This window comes from Equus asinus, chromosome 19 (genome assembly GCF_041296235.1).
Source record: "Equus asinus isolate D_3611 breed Donkey chromosome 19, EquAss-T2T_v2, whole genome shotgun sequence".
NCBI classification, from domain to species: Eukaryota; Metazoa; Chordata; class Mammalia; order Perissodactyla; family Equidae; genus Equus; species Equus asinus.
This window is the reverse complement of record NC_091808.1, coordinates 25,092,112-25,110,604: the sequence shown is the minus strand read 5'-3', so window position 1 is coordinate 25,110,604 and position 18,493 is coordinate 25,092,112. Positions and strand designations below refer to the sequence as shown.

General features: G+C 42.0%; 2 protein-coding genes across 5 annotated transcripts in view; one reads left to right on the top strand and one right to left on the bottom strand.

The window, feature by feature from the left end:
• ERBB4 (erb-b2 receptor tyrosine kinase 4) overlaps window positions 1-15,513 on the bottom strand; it is a 1,100,930-nt gene extending 1,085,417 nt beyond the window's left edge. For all 4 annotated transcript variants that reach the window (XM_070489795.1, XM_070489798.1, XM_014851360.3 and 1 more), the window contains exon 1: window positions 15,375-15,513. In XM_070489795.1, coding sequence (XP_070345896.1) covers window positions 15,375-15,456 — 82 coding nt within the window. In that variant the 5' untranslated portion in view covers window positions 15,457-15,513. The remainder of the gene's footprint in view (window positions 1-15,374) is intronic.
• On the top strand, window positions 2,272-17,205 carry LOC139041014 (uncharacterized). The gene is made up of 5 exons (XM_070489143.1): window positions 2,272-2,342; window positions 4,790-5,028; window positions 13,592-13,708; window positions 13,997-14,649; window positions 17,082-17,205. Exons 1-4 carry the CDS (start codon window positions 2,272-2,274, stop codon window positions 14,572-14,574), a joined length of 1,005 nt encoding a protein of 334 aa, XP_070345244.1. The 3' UTR covers window positions 14,575-14,649; window positions 17,082-17,205.
• The last annotated feature ends 1,288 nt before the right edge of the window (window positions 17,206-18,493 follow it).

Below are 18,493 nucleotides of genomic sequence, written 5' to 3'. Positions count from 1 at the left end.
GCTGGATAAAAGCTTGAGAAAGACTTATTTTTTGTTGATTGGGTTATCTTCACTCACTGCCTCTTGAAGATAGATAACCCAAATCTTAGTCTAAAGCATAGCCAAAAAGAGCCAAGTGGATTGCTACAATATTGCCTCTGTTAAGAAGTGGCTCTGTGATCTACGTCAGTTATATAATTCTGAGTCTCAGTTTCCTGATCTACAGAATGGAGGTAACACCACCAGCCGTGCAGGTTTTAGGGAATACTGGAGGTGATGTGTAAGGGTACCAGCACATTCACAGTGTTTGGCAGAGAAGAGGCATTAAAATGGATACAGACTGCAGACAGGGAGGAGAGGCGGTAAATCAGAAAAACTTAAGGCAGATGGTAGTATACGACAGGAATGCAGTTTTCATATCAAGAGAATCTAAAAGAATGTTAAAAGAATGACTACACACACAAAAGCAAAACATTTTACTTAGTGTGTGTCTTACAGTGTAGATCCAAAAGTAAAAGAGATTGAAATGTCAAAGGCCTTGAAGTTAAATACTGACAAAGCGGACTAATAAAGGTCTACTTTATTTGTAACCGGGGCATGCACATGTGCCTTCATCTTTTTATCTTTTTGATTTTTCAGTCCCTTTAGGAAATGCTTCTCTTTGGCTGTTATTTCTCAATACTTTCCCCTCCCCTCCCAACTGGAGGCCCAGTTTTCTAACTTCCTGCTCTGCCTATGTCCCCACCTTCCCATATATTTCTCCCACTGGTTTAGTTAGAGCCAATCTTATAAATACCTGCTGACCTAAACCCAGGAGCACAATGAAATAAATGTATTTTCAAGCCTGTATATTTTTATTCTTCATTGTGTAGTTTTAAAATTAAGAATGATTTATTTGTCATAGTACATTGGACTGGAGGTGTGAATATCTAATATAAAGACTCTCGAGAAAAAAATAAGAGCAAAATATTTTATATTTAAGAACAACAACCTTAAACAGCCTTCACAAATCCACCCATCTATGAAGATCAGTAGGATGGCAAAAAGCATTTGGACGGGAATCCTAGCCACAGAGACATCGAGTTCTTTGCCTCTATTTTTCAGAGACCAGGAAAGGATATTTGGGCATGGTGTGCTTGTGACAAACCCTGAGGGTGGGAAGCGTCCTCAGAAGTCACAGAGCCCAATCCCCACCGCCAACATCACTGAGCAGTTGTTCCTCAGCTGCCTCACTCATTCCTCATCATCATAGAAGAGGTTAAATCAGAGCTTACCACCCCACACATGAAGGAACTCACCAGGTCCCAGGACAGCCCATGTCAGCTTTGGGAAGCTCTCACTGTGAGAAACTCCTTGATGGCGTGCAACCGAAATCTGACGCCTTACAATTTCAAACAGCTGTTAATGTTTCTGTTCTCCAAGGCTACACAGAACAGTGCTAATCCCTCTTATATGTAGCAGCCCTCCAACTTTTGAAGATAGTTATCATGCCCCCTTCCCAAGCCTCCTCTTTCCATGCTTGGCATCTACATCTTTCTTTAATCATTCTTCAAATGAAATGGCACTCCATTATTCCGTTGTAATATAGTTGTCTTTGCAAAAAAATAAATCACACGTCCAAATCTAAGTTACCAAGAATATCATAATTAAGCTGATACTCACAATTACTTTCACAATATTACACTTTAATGTGTAAAAAATAAGTTTTAAATCGGATGCTTTCTTTTCCTCACCTACCACAAATGAAAAGAGCATGTGTGGTACCCTCGAGGGATAGTCCCATGTCTTAAGTGACAATACACACACAGGGGACAGTGACACATTGCCAGATAACTGTTCATTCTGATTAATAATATTAGCATGTCACATGGCTATTATCACATAGATTATGGGAATCACAAATTCAAATTGTTGTGATTCTTCAGCAACCCAGTTTATAGACACATATGACACAGTAGCATCTGCATCTACTTGCAGGAAAACTCATAGCATCTGCTTTACTGGAGTCCTTTGGCCTGCCTCACCTATGTAATTCTCTCCTAGGCTAATTCAATATGTGAACCCATGACACGTTGTCTATCCTTTTTAAACCATTTCTTTTCAAACTTCAAGTCACATAAAAAGACACCTATGCTGTCATACACTTAACTTAGAAACATGCCTTCTTCAAGCTGGCTAATACTTCATTGTGGCAAAGTTAGTATGATACTCTTTATATTCCTATTACTTTAAAATATTTTATGGCAAAATTTTCCTTATGTGTAAGAGCGACATTCACAACATTTAGTGACTATGGCAAAGGCATATCAGAAAGGATCATGGCATATGCCAGAGCCGAGATCTGAAGTCCATTATGGAATCAGGTATTAATTCTTTAGTTGTCTCACCTGGAAAAATCTGACAGAGGAGTTCCAGGGAAGAGATCTGGGAAAGCGAATCAGGTAAGAAAATATTTCAATATTTTAACAATCAGTAAAATTGTAAGGAAGACAGCACTTGAATAATAGTCCCGGTAATGATATATACGGTGTTGCTCATACCCTTAAAGGACATAGCGGTTTACAGGGTTTTGAAAATGCCAAACCAAAATCCCCATATTCTCAGTAGAAATAAAAAACAAACATTGAAGTTATTTTTTCATATATTTGAGTAGGAAGCATTGAAAAGCATTTGATCTTGACTTGGTATGAAATCAAAGATGTCTTTAGTTTAAAATCTTCATGTGCTATACCAGCACATATACAATTACTACAGACTTTAATCAAGAGAGAAGCTGTCTGAAAAAATTAACCTTGAAATAACCACTGGATATGATGAGATGAACAATTCATGAATATGAGAATTATTCTCTACAGTGAGTTTGATTATGGAGAATGTAGTCTTGAGCCATGATGAAGCTCTAGCAGATATATAAATAACATCATAATTCTTTAGAGACCTTGCAACTCACACAGCTAGAAAAGACTTTTAGGAATGTTTCTTAAGATATTCCCAAATACGGATATTATTGTACAAATTACTGACTTTTTCTACACTCACGTTTCCATCAAGTGTTACATATTTTGTGACATTCTTTCACACAAGTTTGCCTCATTTAGAAATTTCACTAAAATTTCTTCTCTTGGACAATGGCACTTTTTTACAAGGACCAAGGTTTGGGTTTTTTGTTTGTTCTGTTTTATAGCCACTTCCTGATAAGTACAGTGGATCCCGTCCTGTTGGTTTCTATAGCAGATGAATAACTAGTTCCAGAATATGCATCTAACCACACACCAGACTCAATCACAAAATTACCAGAAAATAATGCGACTTCTGATTCACTCACAAGTAGTCAAAATCCTTGAATACCAAAAGCCCACTATATATGTCCTTGAAACAAATATTTTGGATATTTTGATATATTTATTTTCTGCATACCTGGAACAATTGAAATGATTTTGTTTTTCCTTTTTTCTCATTAATAAATCTACCTTCACAGTGCTTGTTCTGCCAGTGAGAAATATGGTACTTATAGAAATTTATTTTTATATAGCCTATAAATATTGAGTGAAAGCTGTTAGACTGTGGGAGACAAACTTCATCTGTACCTTTCAAAGAGTGACTGAGTCAGTTTGTAGGAGTGAAATAGCATGTATCAGATCTAAATTTGCTAAACAAAATTAGCTGCGTGCCATTCTGTTCGTGTTATCTCTTTCTCTGGCTCATGGTGTGCTAATTCTGGCCACAAGCAATATAGTAAGTACAGAAAAAATAATAAATGTCCCTTTCACCAACAGTTGCCTAAAATGTTTTGTCTATTTCAATTTATCTCAAAGCTTTTTATACTTTCAAATTTCATCCTGTACTTACAAAAAAAAGGAGAGAGAGAGAAAAGGGCCACTAAAGAATTATATCTGAATACAAATCACTTCAGTTTCCATTAATTCCATGTACCCTTTTTGAGGTTTCGATATATCACCAGGGACAGTGGGGCTGCTAAATTTGAAGTTAAAACAACTGGGAAATATTATTAACTGTTTAGCTGATATTTTTGCATAGTAAAAGTGTGACTTGAAATACTAATTCTTTTATTATTACCTAAATGTGTCAATATATTAAAATATTACCAAATATCTGAGCTGAGTCTTGATTTTAATTTAGATGCATTGTTTCATTCATAGCTTGCAAAAATGTCTATTGTAGTTAAAATGGTCACATTTAACCCAGAGGGTAAAGACAAGGACAGATTTTTATCCATGCTAAATAACAAATGATTAAAATTTCGATGAGCTGTATTTCATAGGGTGGGGCCTTAGTAATACAGTGTTTATATATACCCAAACTGGCAAGCTTCCTTAAATCACACCCAACCATTATAAACTACAGAATCGCATAAGAGACAGTATTACATGACCCATTTTAAAAATATGTCAAGAAAATGGATATATACCTGGATTAGGCATGTTCATATTTAGAGAGAAAATATTCTGAAAATTATCTCTACATAGTACATTATATCATCCAAAGATATACTGAAGGGTTTTACAGTGTGATTTTATTCCATATGATAATTTTCTTTTCTTGAAGCAATGCATTCTTCTGCATTAATAGTGGCCACTAACTACATGCAGTAGAAAAAAAGCAATAAAAAATTATATAATTACAGCCAAAATTCACAGTAAAAGAGGGGTAATATTATTTCCTAAATGTATACTTTTCAAACATAGGCAGATTTACTGTAATTTTTTTTAAAGCCTCAGCTTTGGAGTCCTGCTCTTGCATTGGTGCCTCCCAAGGCTCAGTACTACTTAATTTATATTTCTATTTCCAGGTTTCTTTTAAAGAGGTTCCCCAAACTGCATAAACGTAGGTCCCCAAACCTTGGATATGCCCCTACTTTGAAGTTTCCTCAAGAAGATAAGGCGTATATGATGGTTTCCTTAACATCCACAGTACAAAGAAAGAACTCTGGAGAATATAATGGAGGAGGAGAAATACAGAGTAACCCAAAGGAGGACTCCTTAACTGACGGATTTATTGGACATGTTTCTTCAAGTGGCTACAGGGAGAGTAAAAAGAGCTGTTGGCCTGAAAGGCAGAGGATCTGCTATGCTAGAGATCCCTCTCTAGCACAGTAGGGCAGCGAGGGTGGAGGAGGCACCACTGGCTCCTCCCGCGGGGAGAAGGCAGGCGAGAGGCTGAGGAGCAGCAGGCAGAGGCTCTCAGGACGGAGCACACACGTAACTGTACCGGACTGACGCACCAGGCAGGCTTCCCCCTGACACACTACTTCTTTCTATCTCTATTTCCTCATCTACAAAGTAGGAACAAGACTCCCTGATTCAAACTTTCTTTTCAGGGATTCTTGGAAGAAAAACAATCAGGAAAGTTCTAACTTCAGAGAGAGGCACTCATGTTTCCATGCCCGATTCTCTCATTAGTAGATTACTCGGCAGACTGTTAGGTAAGTTTGAAAGTTATATTAACTCTTTCAGACCACTGTAAATTAAGGTAAATTAGGCCACAGCAGTGACCCAGAAAGGCTGACCATTTCTTAGAATCTGGTAACCTGAGAAGAAATGTCTGGAAGAGCATTTTCACTGGTAGCATCTGATTCTATAAAGACTATACTCATTTCACAAATTTTCAGAATGCAGAGTGAATCATCTGAAAGAGCAACTAAGAGAAGCCCAGTCACCTCTCAGTTCAGTTATGCTGCAAGTGTTTCCTTAATAGGATCCTTTTAAAATTGTAGGCATATGTCTAGTTGTCTATTTTAAGATATTGAGAAATCTTAGTTATAACAAAGTTGTATTATCATATATATCTAGGAATAGAAAATGCCACATTCTGTCTGGAATTCATTTTTCACAAAATACTTATTAGCACTTCTCTGGAGGCAAACATTCCTCCCAAAAAGTATGGAACATCACTTAATAACATATTTTTTTGTATTGTGTTTTATTTGTCTTGTCTATCCTTTTTTAAAAGAAAGGGGAAAGTTAGTATCTTGAGCTTCTTCTATGTGATCCTCAGTTCCTGACATGGTCAGGATGGGTCAGTACATGCTTATTGCTTAAACTGATTAAAATTTTTAAATGGGAGTTAAGTAAGAAATTGCAATATGATGGCCACAGAAAAATAGTGGACTACAAAACACTTACGTATTTAAGAATGGTATTCACATATATTTAACTCACCAAAAATAAAACCAACAGAAATACTTTGTACCATATTATGAGCAGACTCTAAAAATGGGAATGGGGACAAAAGATATACTCTTGGAAAGACTCCATTGAAAGAAATACCCTAGGAAGTTCAAGAAAGCAACTAAAGAAATTCCCAGGGCAAACATGCCTAAAATCTATTATTAACAATTCTCTAATTATGTTTTTAGAATAGCTTACTTTGTGCACTATATGGCTTAATTACAAATAATCACCATCCATGAATGAGCTTAAAATTGTTTTAGCAAATGTATGTTATTCTTTCATTTAAAAAGTATTTTTAAAGATGTATATGGTACCACATTAGTCTCTACAGGGAATAAAAACTCTTGCTCTTAAAAAGTTAAAACTACAGTATGGTTTTAAGATGAAATCCCAGGGAAGCGGCATAGATAAGGATTGTAGGCTAGGGCAGTTAGTGAAGGAAGACGTAATGAGGAGGCATGATTTAACGTAGAACTGAAAAGATCCAACTGTTTGGACAGGTGAGGCACCAAGCGAGCCATGAATGCAGGGAAAGGACCCGGCAAAAGCAGAGACACCAGCAAACACAGTCATGGAACACTGACTAGGTCAGTCTGGTGCTTAGACAGAATACATCTTAAGAAACTCAAGACTGAATTAAAAAGGAAACTGAAGACAATTTTAGAAGGCTTTGAACTTTATAACAGGAATCCATTGAAGGCTTCTGAATAGAAACTAGGATAATAAAAGTATTATATTAGAAATAGTCATCTGGCAGTGACAAGAAGGAAGTCTTGGAGGTAAGAGGACATTGAACAAGGGGGCCAGTAAAGAGGATCTTGCAATATCCCTGCTCTGAGGCTCTTAAGGACTAGATGAGGTCAATAAAAATCTGAGGAAATAGAGTTTAATAAGCCATGCAATCAAATTTCCTTAAGAAACACCAAGAACTTGTTTAACTTCTCTAGTTCTAGACAAAATGATCAGACAAAAGGAACTCCTAAAAATAAAAGTGAGTGTCTAAAAGAAATATTATTCTGTTTTAATTTTATTTGGTTTTCATAGGTCCCTATAGAAAGAAACTCATATTCTCTAAACCCACAGGGAAGAATAGGAAATAATGACAAAGATTTTAGTAAAAGAAGAAGAGTTTGCCTAAAGCAAGTCACTGCCATCCATGACCTCAATTAGGTATCACCCTGCTAGAGATTGGGACCCATCCTGGAACACAGGATTTGCACAACTTATTACTGGAGCTATAACCATGGCAGAAATAGTCACAGAACCTGGAGAATCTGCTGCCAGTTTTTTCAGTCCTAACCAGCCACGAGATATCCTCAGCAGACCATAGAAGGCCAGCAGACGCATCTTTTGAAAGCAGGTTTACAATCCCCACTTGTGTCCTAAAGGCTTAAAACCTGGATGTCCCCCTATACCAGATGTCTATGGGACCATACCTAAGTAAAGGTCAGAAAAGTAGTAAAGATGTAGTAGATGAAACTGATTATTTACAAGTCTCATCCTTTTGGAAAATAAATGAGTGTTTACTGCGCCATTCATTTTCCTCTCTTTAAACACCTTTAGACTACGTTCCAAATGACATATATAAGAACATTCATACAGCCTTGATTACTATTGCTTTAACTCCCTGGATTCAGAAACTGAGTCTTGCATATTCTTATTGGTGTTTAGTATGCTTCAGTAATCCCTGAAGTAAGATGATTAACAGTAATGATCTTGAGCCACCTCTCAAGGGAGAAGTTTAATGACGTTGCAAAGGAAGTTTCATGGTGTCCATGTTAATGTTTACAGGGGGTTCATTTTCATCTCAAATTCCTAACAGGAAGTGACTCTTCCTGCCAGAACAAGTTTCAAACCTCCTTTCTGTCACTACGGCCCATGAGAATGCTGTCATGAGAATGCCCATGATGTCTGAGAAAGCTCTGGCGGCTTGAAGGAAGTCAGCGACAACTAGAGTGTTAAGGTTAAATCAACAACATTGCAAAGTCACAAAGTCCAGAGGCAGCATCTTGCAGAAGGCAACTAGGGGGAAGCAAATGTGCCACAGAAATAAATTTATAAAGTCTTAGTACTTAAATCTTAGTTTATGCACTTGTGCAAAGAATATAACTGTGATCTTAGCAGGGGTCTGAAGAAAGAAGAGGGCCCAGCATAGACAGTGGAAAAGATAAAGACCCTTGGGTCCAAGGATGGGCATGGATGAATCTGAAGTATTCCCATGGATTTGCCAGTTAAAGGTCCTCACCAACTAATTGGTGATAAGGAACGCACTGTTTGTTCTTCATAATCCATTTTATTTAAGCATGGATATTACTTAATACAGAATGGAGAAAGAATCATTCTCTAGCTGATCATCTCCATAAAGTCCCACATAAAAGCAACTCTTGAAGGTGCTGTCATATACAGATACTAGTGTGAGCAACTCTTACCTGACTTTTAGGGTCAAAATTCTATGTCCAGAATAGGTCCTACCAGGTAAACAGATCCTCTTACAGAACTATGCCTTAACAAAGTTGCTCTATTTCTTTAATCTTAATGTGCTTTCAGTTATAAATGCAATCAATGATTACTTCCTAAATATAAATTAAAGATGATGATGATCCACAGTCTTCCCCTTGCAAAGAACTTCACCATCTGATAATTAGGACCATGGTTCCAATCCATTTGCTTCCACTTCAGTTTTGCAATTCTCTTTCAAAACAACACAACTTTGTATTTCTTTCTTTTTTTCTTAAGTGTCTGCAACTTTTCAAGTACTTCTGTGTATATTAAAGAAAATGATCCTGGTATCAGGAGCTGCCAATTAACTTATACCACTTAACTTCCTGTGCTACGAATCTCCTCACTTAAAAAATGAGAGGACAGGACTAGATCAGTGGTTCCTAAACAGTGCTGGATTTCCGCCAAGTCAGGGCAGCAGAGTAGAGAAGAGAGAGGAAGGAAAGTAGGGGCCAAAGTCGGGGCACAGAGCAGGCTTCTGGCTGCAGCTTCAACACACGCTCTCCTTCTCTCTTTTCCCTGCTTTAGACACCAGGGCCACACAGGTGAATTCACATGAAAAAACAGTTCTACTTACAAAAATAATGGAAAACCCAATGGATTTCTTTTTCTAAAAAATCTGCAGATCCTTTTTCTATCTAACGAATCATTAAAAAAACCCAAGATTGGGGCTGGCCCCGTGGCCGAGTGGTTAAGTTCGCGCGCTGTGCTGCAGGCGGCCCAGTGTTTCGTTGGTTCGAATCCTGGGCGCGGACATGGCACTGCTCATCAAACCACGTTGAGGCAGCATCCCACATGCCACAACTAGAAGGACCCACAACGAAGAATATACAACTATGTACCGGGGGGCTTTAGGGAGCAAAAGGAAAAAATAAAATCTTAAAAAAAAAACAAAAAACCCAAGATCACACAGAAAATGATTGTAAGACCCGAACCCAATTCTCCTAACTTTTATTCTGGGGCTTTGTTCTGTAGCATCACAACCAGCAGGGCAGCTGTGTCACTACCCTCTGCCTAGGAAAGCACCACTCCCAGTACATTCTGTGTGGCTGCTGCCCCCTGGAGTTGTGCAGAGCAGCAGGCCTGCAGAGCAATCACTTATTCAAAATGGAAATAACTAGAAAACAATTACCACATGCTCAAAAACGACTTTAGAACTAGGCCCAAAATAGCCTTATAATATATTTCACCTCCATGTCATAAAAGTGAGACAGTTCTCTTTCTCCTTAAAAAAATGAGAACAAATAGCACCACTTTTAGTGTCAAATACAAAAACAAGAAAGTGGTTTTAAAGCTTTGATTAAAGCATTGGAAAATAGGTCAATTTATTTAATAAACATGTCAGAATTATCAACAACTCAGAAAAAGAAAAAAGCCATATACAATGAAATTTAAAGAGACCATGGAACAATCCTGAAAAGTAACATTTCTGAGAAATAGTCTTCAAATACAAATGCTTTAGAGTAAATAACCTTTCATATCACTTAGACAGGTGCTCTTCTGACAGCAATGGTCTGCTAGAAAGTTGAAATTATGTTTATTAACATACGTGTACATGTTTTAAATATATCAATTAACTTGTTATGAGAAGATTTTAAAGCCATTTTTCAGAAAACTGCTATATAGCGGAGAAATAGAGGGCACATGACATGCATTTCCCCTTCAGGCCCACAAACCAAGTCACAAAGACATGAAGTGAGTTGCTCAAGACATTGAAAAGAAATCGGAGGCCTTGTCCCCACCACATAGAAATCCTGATTCAAACCACCCGGCTATGTCCTGCATCACACTTCATCACAAATTGGGCAAAGTCGCCTTCAAATTAAGTAGAAAAGCTACAGTTTCAGATCTTTTAATTTTAAAAAAAAGGTAAAATTAAGGGACTATTTGTCATTATAAACTATAAACTTCAGTCAGTAGCTATATTAGAATGAATGAAAAGTAAGGTTTTACTCAACTGCCCAATATTTATAATAATTCAGAAAATGAGTATTAGATAAAAGATGCAGTCTGGTTTCATATGGTCAAATGTAACATAGTAGTCTATTGCTAAAACGATATAACCTGAAGAAAACTCTATAATATGATTAAATTCTACCCTGCATACATCCTCATTAGATCGCTGTAAAAGGTAACAATGGAAAATGCTTGACAATTTCTGTAGAATGGCTGTAGTCTTGAACATGTATAAGCTAATTTCAATATAAATATTAACATCTCTTAAAGCAGTATCTCTTAAAAGGGTGAAATCAAACAGCAAGTGCCAACAAGTTTGCAGGTAACAGAACATCTTTTTTGATCATTTGCCTCATTTATGTTTTAGGCATTTACAAACTACACATGGATATCCAACAGCAGCAAAACACAGTAAAATAAAGCAAAAACTTGTTTGCTATTTTTAATATATCTTACATTTTTGTAATAACCGGCTTGAAATAATATAAAGATGACACCACTTTGAAGCACTGTAGTATTTAAGGCATCCTAATTCGATTTATTGTCTAAAATGTGCCTCTTACAGAGTCATTAATCTCAAGGTGGCTCTAATCACAAGGGTGCAGAGAATATTTAAGAAAGAGCACAATTCCTTGCACTCCCAGCATTTTTTAAATGGCAGTAGTCCTCCTTCCTTCTTGGTCAAGAGGGGAAAAGAGGAAGAGAGAAAGGGAAAAATGGACTTCTCTGTAGAATGATTTGGCCTTGGAGTCTGGGCTTTTGAGACGTGCTAGTGATCTCGGATCGATGCCTTTTTATTTTCTTTCAGGAATAAATCTGAGCAATGGAATGGCTGGCAATTGTCCGGCCAACCAGCCATATCAGATTTATCAGAAAGAAAGAATGAAAACTGACTCAGAGGACTCCTGCAGAGGCTGAGTGGCAGCTTGCTGCTAAAGACACACACAAAGAGAATACCCTTAGTGATGGAGGAGAAAATATTATTTATTAAAATTACACATGTGAATATATAAGATGTAAAGAAAAAACCCATAGTAATGGAAAGGGTGAATGCAGAAGACAGATGATAAATAGTGCTTCTATTTAAGAAGCAAAGGAATGAAAGCTCATGAATACTAAATATTTGAATCCACTTTAAGGAGGAAATATGATTTTCCCTCAAATGAATGCAAACTCTAAAAATCAGCCAACACAAACTTACTGTGTTCAGGTTAAAGATACGTAGCTGTTCCATGAAGTGCGTGCCCTGGTAAATATTCTAATGCAATTTCTTAATTAAGACACATTTCCAGTGACTAAATGAAAATATATATAAAGTAGTCAGTGCCTTGATTTTCAAAAAATTTGGCTTTCTATGCATGCATAATTAAAATAAATAAAAGCAGTTTGGTTTAAGAGAAAAAATCAGAATACAAGGGATCATGATACAACTAGTCATTCAATTTTATCATAACAGTCCATATTATAATATTTTCAAGTGTTTTATAGTTACAGTAATAGGTATAAATTTATTAAGAAGCATTCTGAAGGAAAAAATATCTTCTTTAAAAAGGCCCCTTTGACATATATAAGAATTTCAAAATTAAGAGAAAAAAGAAAAGAGTGTACCCACGGGTGTGCTTACAGCAAGCATGTGTAGGAAAGAGGATTGATGGGTTTTGAAAATATATTTAACTAAGTCTTAATCACCTTTTTCTTCTCAAATGTAAAAAACTCTAAGTTTGGAGGCATGATATATAGGAAAAATGTATGCTCCTTTATAGGATGAAAAGCAGAACCAAGTTATCTGCAAATAAGAAATGGAAACTGAACTTGTTCATCACATAAGTATCAATGTTTGTTAAGGGTATCAGTTCAATACTACTCTATATTTTATTCCAATACAAAGGTAACTGATTATTTTTCAATCATGCCAGACAGAAATTTTGGAATTTTTCCTTTTGGTGGTAAAGGTTTTATAATTATCACATAAAGGACCTTTGGCTATAGTATTTATACATAAAGTGAATCACTGGAAATCAGGCAAAGTCCTTCAGAATTACTAAAATACCACCTTCTCTAAAGCTGATTTTTTTCAAGCAAAAGGAGAAAACACAAAAACAGGTCCTCTTCCGTTACAACTATTTTGAGAAATATCTTAGATCTATACATCGGAACCCCTTAGATTTTATTCTGTTCACAGAGATCAGTAAATAAGGTGCATTCCTTCTGCTGCTTAAGAAATTAGCATTTCAAAAATGTGCCACTTTCCCCTGAACTCCAAGCGTGTCTAATAATGCGAGCAGCAGACTGTCTTCCCTCGTTTCCTTAATTTGTTTCATCTAAAAGCAATTCACTCAACATCTTGTCGCCCTCTGGCAGCTTAGTTTACTTATCCGCACTTAATTTCTCATTTGGACCAAAACAAACTCCTCCAAACAGCTACTGACTGCTAACCGCGAGAGGGGAGACACGCAATATGTATTTACTTGGGAACATACAGACACACAAACACAGCCACACACACACAAAGCCTCACTCATACACCAGACAGTAACTTGGTTTTATAAAAGCGCTACATTAAAACCAGCAGAACTTTCCCTGCCAGGTGCCGCAGGGTGGGGGTGGGGTAGGATGAAAAAAGAAGTCCCAGGGCATTTCCAGGTGCCAGTGGATCACCTTAGCTTGCGCGCTGCAGTTACACCGGGACGCGCCGAGAGGTCTTTGTGCGGCACTTTCGTCTAGCTCACTTTGTGTTTTGAACGAGTAAGGCTCGCCTTTGTGCCCCTAGAATTTCAAGTACACAGTCACACACGGAACAACAATGGCACGCTAATCCTCGCGCTCTAAATGGGCTCACTTGTGGGTCTGACAATTCGCGGGGGGTGGGGGGGGAGCGAGAAGAGACTAGCGAGGGCGCGAGGCGGTGTCGCCTGAGACAAGGAAGGGGACAGCTGCAGAACTAATTTGGATTACATTCCTTGCAGAAATTCTGAAAAGGGCTTTTCGGCATAGCTCAACCACGAGCCGCACAGTTAATACCCAATTGCTGCGGACTCGGAGCCGGGTCCCCCAGCGGCTGAGGCCGAACCAGACAGCCCCCAGTAGGTCGCCTCCTAGAAATTCCTCCCGGCTAAGCCTGCCTGTCAGTGGCCACCGCTTTTGAATGGGTCAATGTGCATAATCAACCCATTGAGGGAAAATATGAAGGGACTCGGCGTGGGGAGGGAGATAAAAAGGGATGTATCCAGGAGGCCGCTTGGAATCTCAAGTCCGTGTTGGTGATGTCCGGAGGTGGCTGGAACGCGGGACCTGGTACGCATGAAGAATTTCGGAGTAATTGGGAGGGTGCAAACGGCCAGTACAGACAGCGCGCTTTGTGCCATTCGAAGGTCATTTTGAAAGACTCGATGATTGTAACTTGTTATTTACAAGGCAAGGAGGGGGCGGCGGCGGGGGCGGAGCGGGAAACTACAGCGCGCTGTTTTCTTGGCGAGGTCAGAAGGACACCCTCCGGCGGCCTAAAGCTCTCCCATCGCCAATGCCGGGGGCTTTATCTCCTTTAGCCGCCTCCCACGCTCCCGCTACCAGCCCCGGAAGGTTCCGGAAATCTCTCCGGCTCTCCAAAAGGCCGCCCTTGGCCGCGGGAGACCCCGGTTCTCCTCCGTCCTTTCCTGTCCCACTTTCATCCCCAGGAAACTCAAGCGTCAGAAACTTTGAGCTCCCTCGCACTGCAGGTGCTGTCATCAGCCCTGCGCGCCGCGGAGCACCAGCCCCACTGCGCTGCCTCCCCAGGGGTCAGCCGGCCCTGTGCCCGTCCAGGTCGCCGGCGCTCGACCTCTCCAGCAAACAGCGGCCGCGCGCACGGCGCAGCCACGCCCGCCTCGGCTTCAGTCAATCCGCGCGCCGGGCCGGCTCGGCAGCCGCGCCGGGCAGTAAACAGAGAAGTTGGAGGGACTCCGGCCAATAGCAAGTTGAACTGCAGGAAGAACTCTTCCTGGAGCCAAACACAGCAACCGACGGGAAGGCCGGACTCCGGGCTCAAGTATGTCAAGCCTTTCTTTTTTTTTTTTAAGGGGTCAGGCAGGCAAAGCAGCTCCCCTCCCGTCAATGGGGCGAGGTCTCCGGGACGCCGGCCGAGGAGGCCCAGAGTTCCAGGCCCCGGGCCGAGGCGCGCCCGCCCGCTCCCCGCGCTCCAGCTGCCCAGGCTGGGTTCACGCCGGGTCTGACCCCGCGAGGCTCGGGCGACTAGGGGCGCAGTGGCTGCCGGCAGCACACACAGGTGCAAAGCCTCGCTCGCGGAGTCCCCTCCTCACAGCCTTCCTAAGCGGCTCAGTGGCACCGCCGCGGGACCCCTGTCCGTCCGTCCCCGGCCCCGGCGGGGCGCGCAGACGGGAGAGGACCGCCTCCTCCGACGCGGGCTTTGGGTCTCCCACGTCCCGCACCACAGGCGCGCCCAGCAGGGATCCCGCTTCGACTCACAGAAAAAGCTCCAGAAAGAAAGGGCTTCAACAGGGAGAAAAAAGGGGCAGGGACGCAGAGCGGGATTTTTCACGATCCACAAAACACACGCACACACACAGGTTAAGTTTGAGGACAGAGACAGGGGCGAACGAAAGCTCAAGGATGAGGCCCCGGTGCTGTGGTCCCTCCGCTCCCGGGGGGCGAGCGGGTCTCAGGCTGGGCGAAGGGGGCGAGGGCGCCACCACCGCGGCCAAGCCGACGGCGGCGGGTTCAACCACGGGAGCGCGACAAGGAACCGCGACCCACCTGACTGAGAAGCGCTGGGCTGGACGGTCCCCGCCGCCACGAGAAGGCTCACCCAGACCCACAGTCCTGTCGCCAGCTTCATTTTTTGGACGTCTCAGATCCCGTGCCGACAATTACATGTCCAAATGGCATATCCCCTTTCGCGCACGCGGAGGAGAGCCCTCAGCCAGGCGCGCCTGGGGGCGCGCGGGGACCGGCGCGCGGGGGACCGGCTCCGAGCGCCGACGGCCGATCCGCGCCCGCGGGCCCAGGGCCGGGACCCGGGGAGGGGAGAGTGTGCGCGCTAGTGGGAGGGTGCTCGAGTGTGTGCGCCGGGTGCTCCGGGCCAGACTGTGCAGCTATTTCCCCTTGTGAGCCTTCGCTTTCTCGCTCCCTCCTCACTTTCTCTCTCTCCCACTGGTTGGTCCACAGTAGAAAGGAAGGGGAAAAAGGTTTCCAAAAAAAGTTGATTGCAAAGGGGCGGTAGGTTTCCGGCCTCTCCCCCAGCCGGGCTATGTTCGGCTCCCTTTTCAGTTTCCCTGCACCTCCAGTCCAAAGTAGGAGGGGAGGAGGGGGAAAGCGTTTTGCCTCTCCCCGGATCCTCGCCTTCTTTTTCCTGTCAGCTTGCCTCACACTTGTCCGGCGGCTGCGGTAATTAAAGCTCCGAGCGTCATTTCCAACGCTCCGCGGTCTCCAGCTGCAGCCCCACAGAGAAATTAATAAGGCTCGGGGAGGAAAAAGGTGGAGGGGGCGGATAAAGCCGCCCGCACGCCGCCGGGCGGGCTCGGCTCGGCCGCGCAAGCCCCGCCCCCGCGCTGACCCAACTGGCCACGCCCTCTCTCCCGCCTTCCCCTCAAACGGAAATCTTATTGGCTCAGCCACTCCCCAAAATCGTGGGCCTCGGGAGTTGGGAAAACACCTGTCAGGGAGCCGGAGCTGGGTGGTGCGGGCGGGGGAAGCTGGATTTGCAGGGCTCACCGAGGCCTCAGACTGAAACAGAGGCCCGGAACAGCTGGCCCGCGGCGCGCGGACCACCGGAGGGGTGCTTGCAGAAAAGATTTTTTTTAAACAAGAAAGTCACCATTTGATTCATTGCCCTACGGTGCTCATCCACAGACTGGACTTTCCCTAGAAATAGAAGGAACGACAAGGTTGCCTCGGGCAAAAAGCCTCCCCGCCTCTCTACCCACTCGTGCTCCACTCTGGGAAAGGAGTTTAACAGCCGGTTCAGTAACTGGTAGCCTCTGCACGTTAGGAGTCCTGATCTCTTCCTGAGCTATGCCATCTCTCCCACGATTCCAACCCTCGCAAACTGACCGACGCTGACTCAAACTAAAACTCCACCTTTGGAGAGCTGCATCCTTTGATTTTGGGACTTTAGGGGTCTTTTCACCTTTTCCTTGAATTCTAAGACAACTTGGTTTGGGGTTTATTCATTAAGTAGATTCTAGTCTAAAGCCACCGATTTGGTTCTAAAGGGGTAGAAATTTGTCCCAGGCCTGTTATTCGGAAAAGATTGAGAAGGGCTTGTCAGCACATAACCAACCTCATGACTAGGCTTCCTCTACAGTGGACCCAGCTTTAGGCTCCTCCCAGGTTTTCACTCTGCAAGGTCGCTGCTCCCCAAGCCCGAGGTCACTGCTAGCTATGGGAGTGTCTGGGCTTTTCTGGGTCTAAAGCATCCTGGGATTGGGTCATATCAGTGTATATATCCCTTGCCTTTTACAGCTCTGAAACTGTACCCTGGGCAGAGACCAGAACCTCCTGGGAGGTTGTAGGTATTGGTTTGCTATTTGCACAGGCATTCTATGTATGAATTATTTTCCTTTTTCAGTTTCTCTAGAAGCAGCAAATATATAATGAAAAGTATCAGGGGAACTTAAAAATCAAGCCACCTGCCTCCTCACTCATCATTTGAGACCTCCCCATTCCTCCTCCACATCTTTTATCTATAGCCTGTCCCTTAAGAATTTCCAGGAGCTGAGCACAGAGAGAAACAGCAGCCTCCTCTCAGAAGCCTGAAGCCTTCCCTTTGTTAGGCCCACAGCTAGTAGCAGGCACAGAGAGGAGGCCAAACAGGCTGAGCATGCTGTTCCACCCAGAAGCAGCCTAGGGCCAGGAGAAATGAAGCCTAGAGCAGATGATGGTGACTGAACCGGAGTGGGATTGATTGCCACCGAACTGTGCACACTGCTCTTTGGGATTATCTTTGTTTTCTGTTTTTAGCACCCCCACCCTCTGTTTCCTTTTCTTTCATTCAGTTTCTTCTCAGCTCCCTTGCCTTAAATCCCCTTCTGCTTCTTTTAATGACTCTCAGACATCTCTCTTCCATGAGTGCTATTTCTTTTTAAAATTCCCATTCTGTCCCCAGAATAACGACGGGAGTGACTTAAAAAAAACTTCTTGCTTTTGGAAAAGTTAAGTTTCTGTCTGAAAAAGAGAAGTCTTATTTCTGATAGCTATGTTGCAAGAGATGAAGTAATGAATTGTATATTTTAGCTTAAATTGAGGGAAAAATTAAATAGTCTGAATATTTTGTTTTTTTCTATATTTGTGTCCCCTGTGGTAGCTTTTACTCCCCCACCAATTTTACAGCTCTTTAGTGGCAGAAACTCTCCTATATACCTTAGCCCCATTTTCCTGGTTTTAACTGAGTGAAACAATGATTGACAACTGGCCAAATTTGAGTATCTGACCAACAGGGTATAAAATGAATTGACATGAAAACTCTGCCCCAAAAAGCATGCTATATTCAGTGGTGACTGGTCTACCCAATCAGAGTCTAGCTCACATAATTTGAATATGAGACCTTAGAGACTTAGACAGAAGGTGGTACCCTGTGTTGGCAAACTGGAAGTGAAAAAGTAGAAGCCATGAGCTAGAGTCAAGAATTAACTCTTTTTGTGTTTGCTCCCATTTGCTCCCCATCTCAACTGAGTCATCGTAAGAAAGGAACACCAGAGGAGCGGACATTGGCTACCTGATGTTGAAAGGAAATGCTAACTGGATTGCCAGAGGATTTCTGAGATGGATCTCTGTATTTATTCACTTTCCCATGTATCTTTATAATAAATCTCTATCAGTTGATTTAACTAAAATATGTTGCTGTTATTTGCAACCTGGAAAAAAACACATCTGAG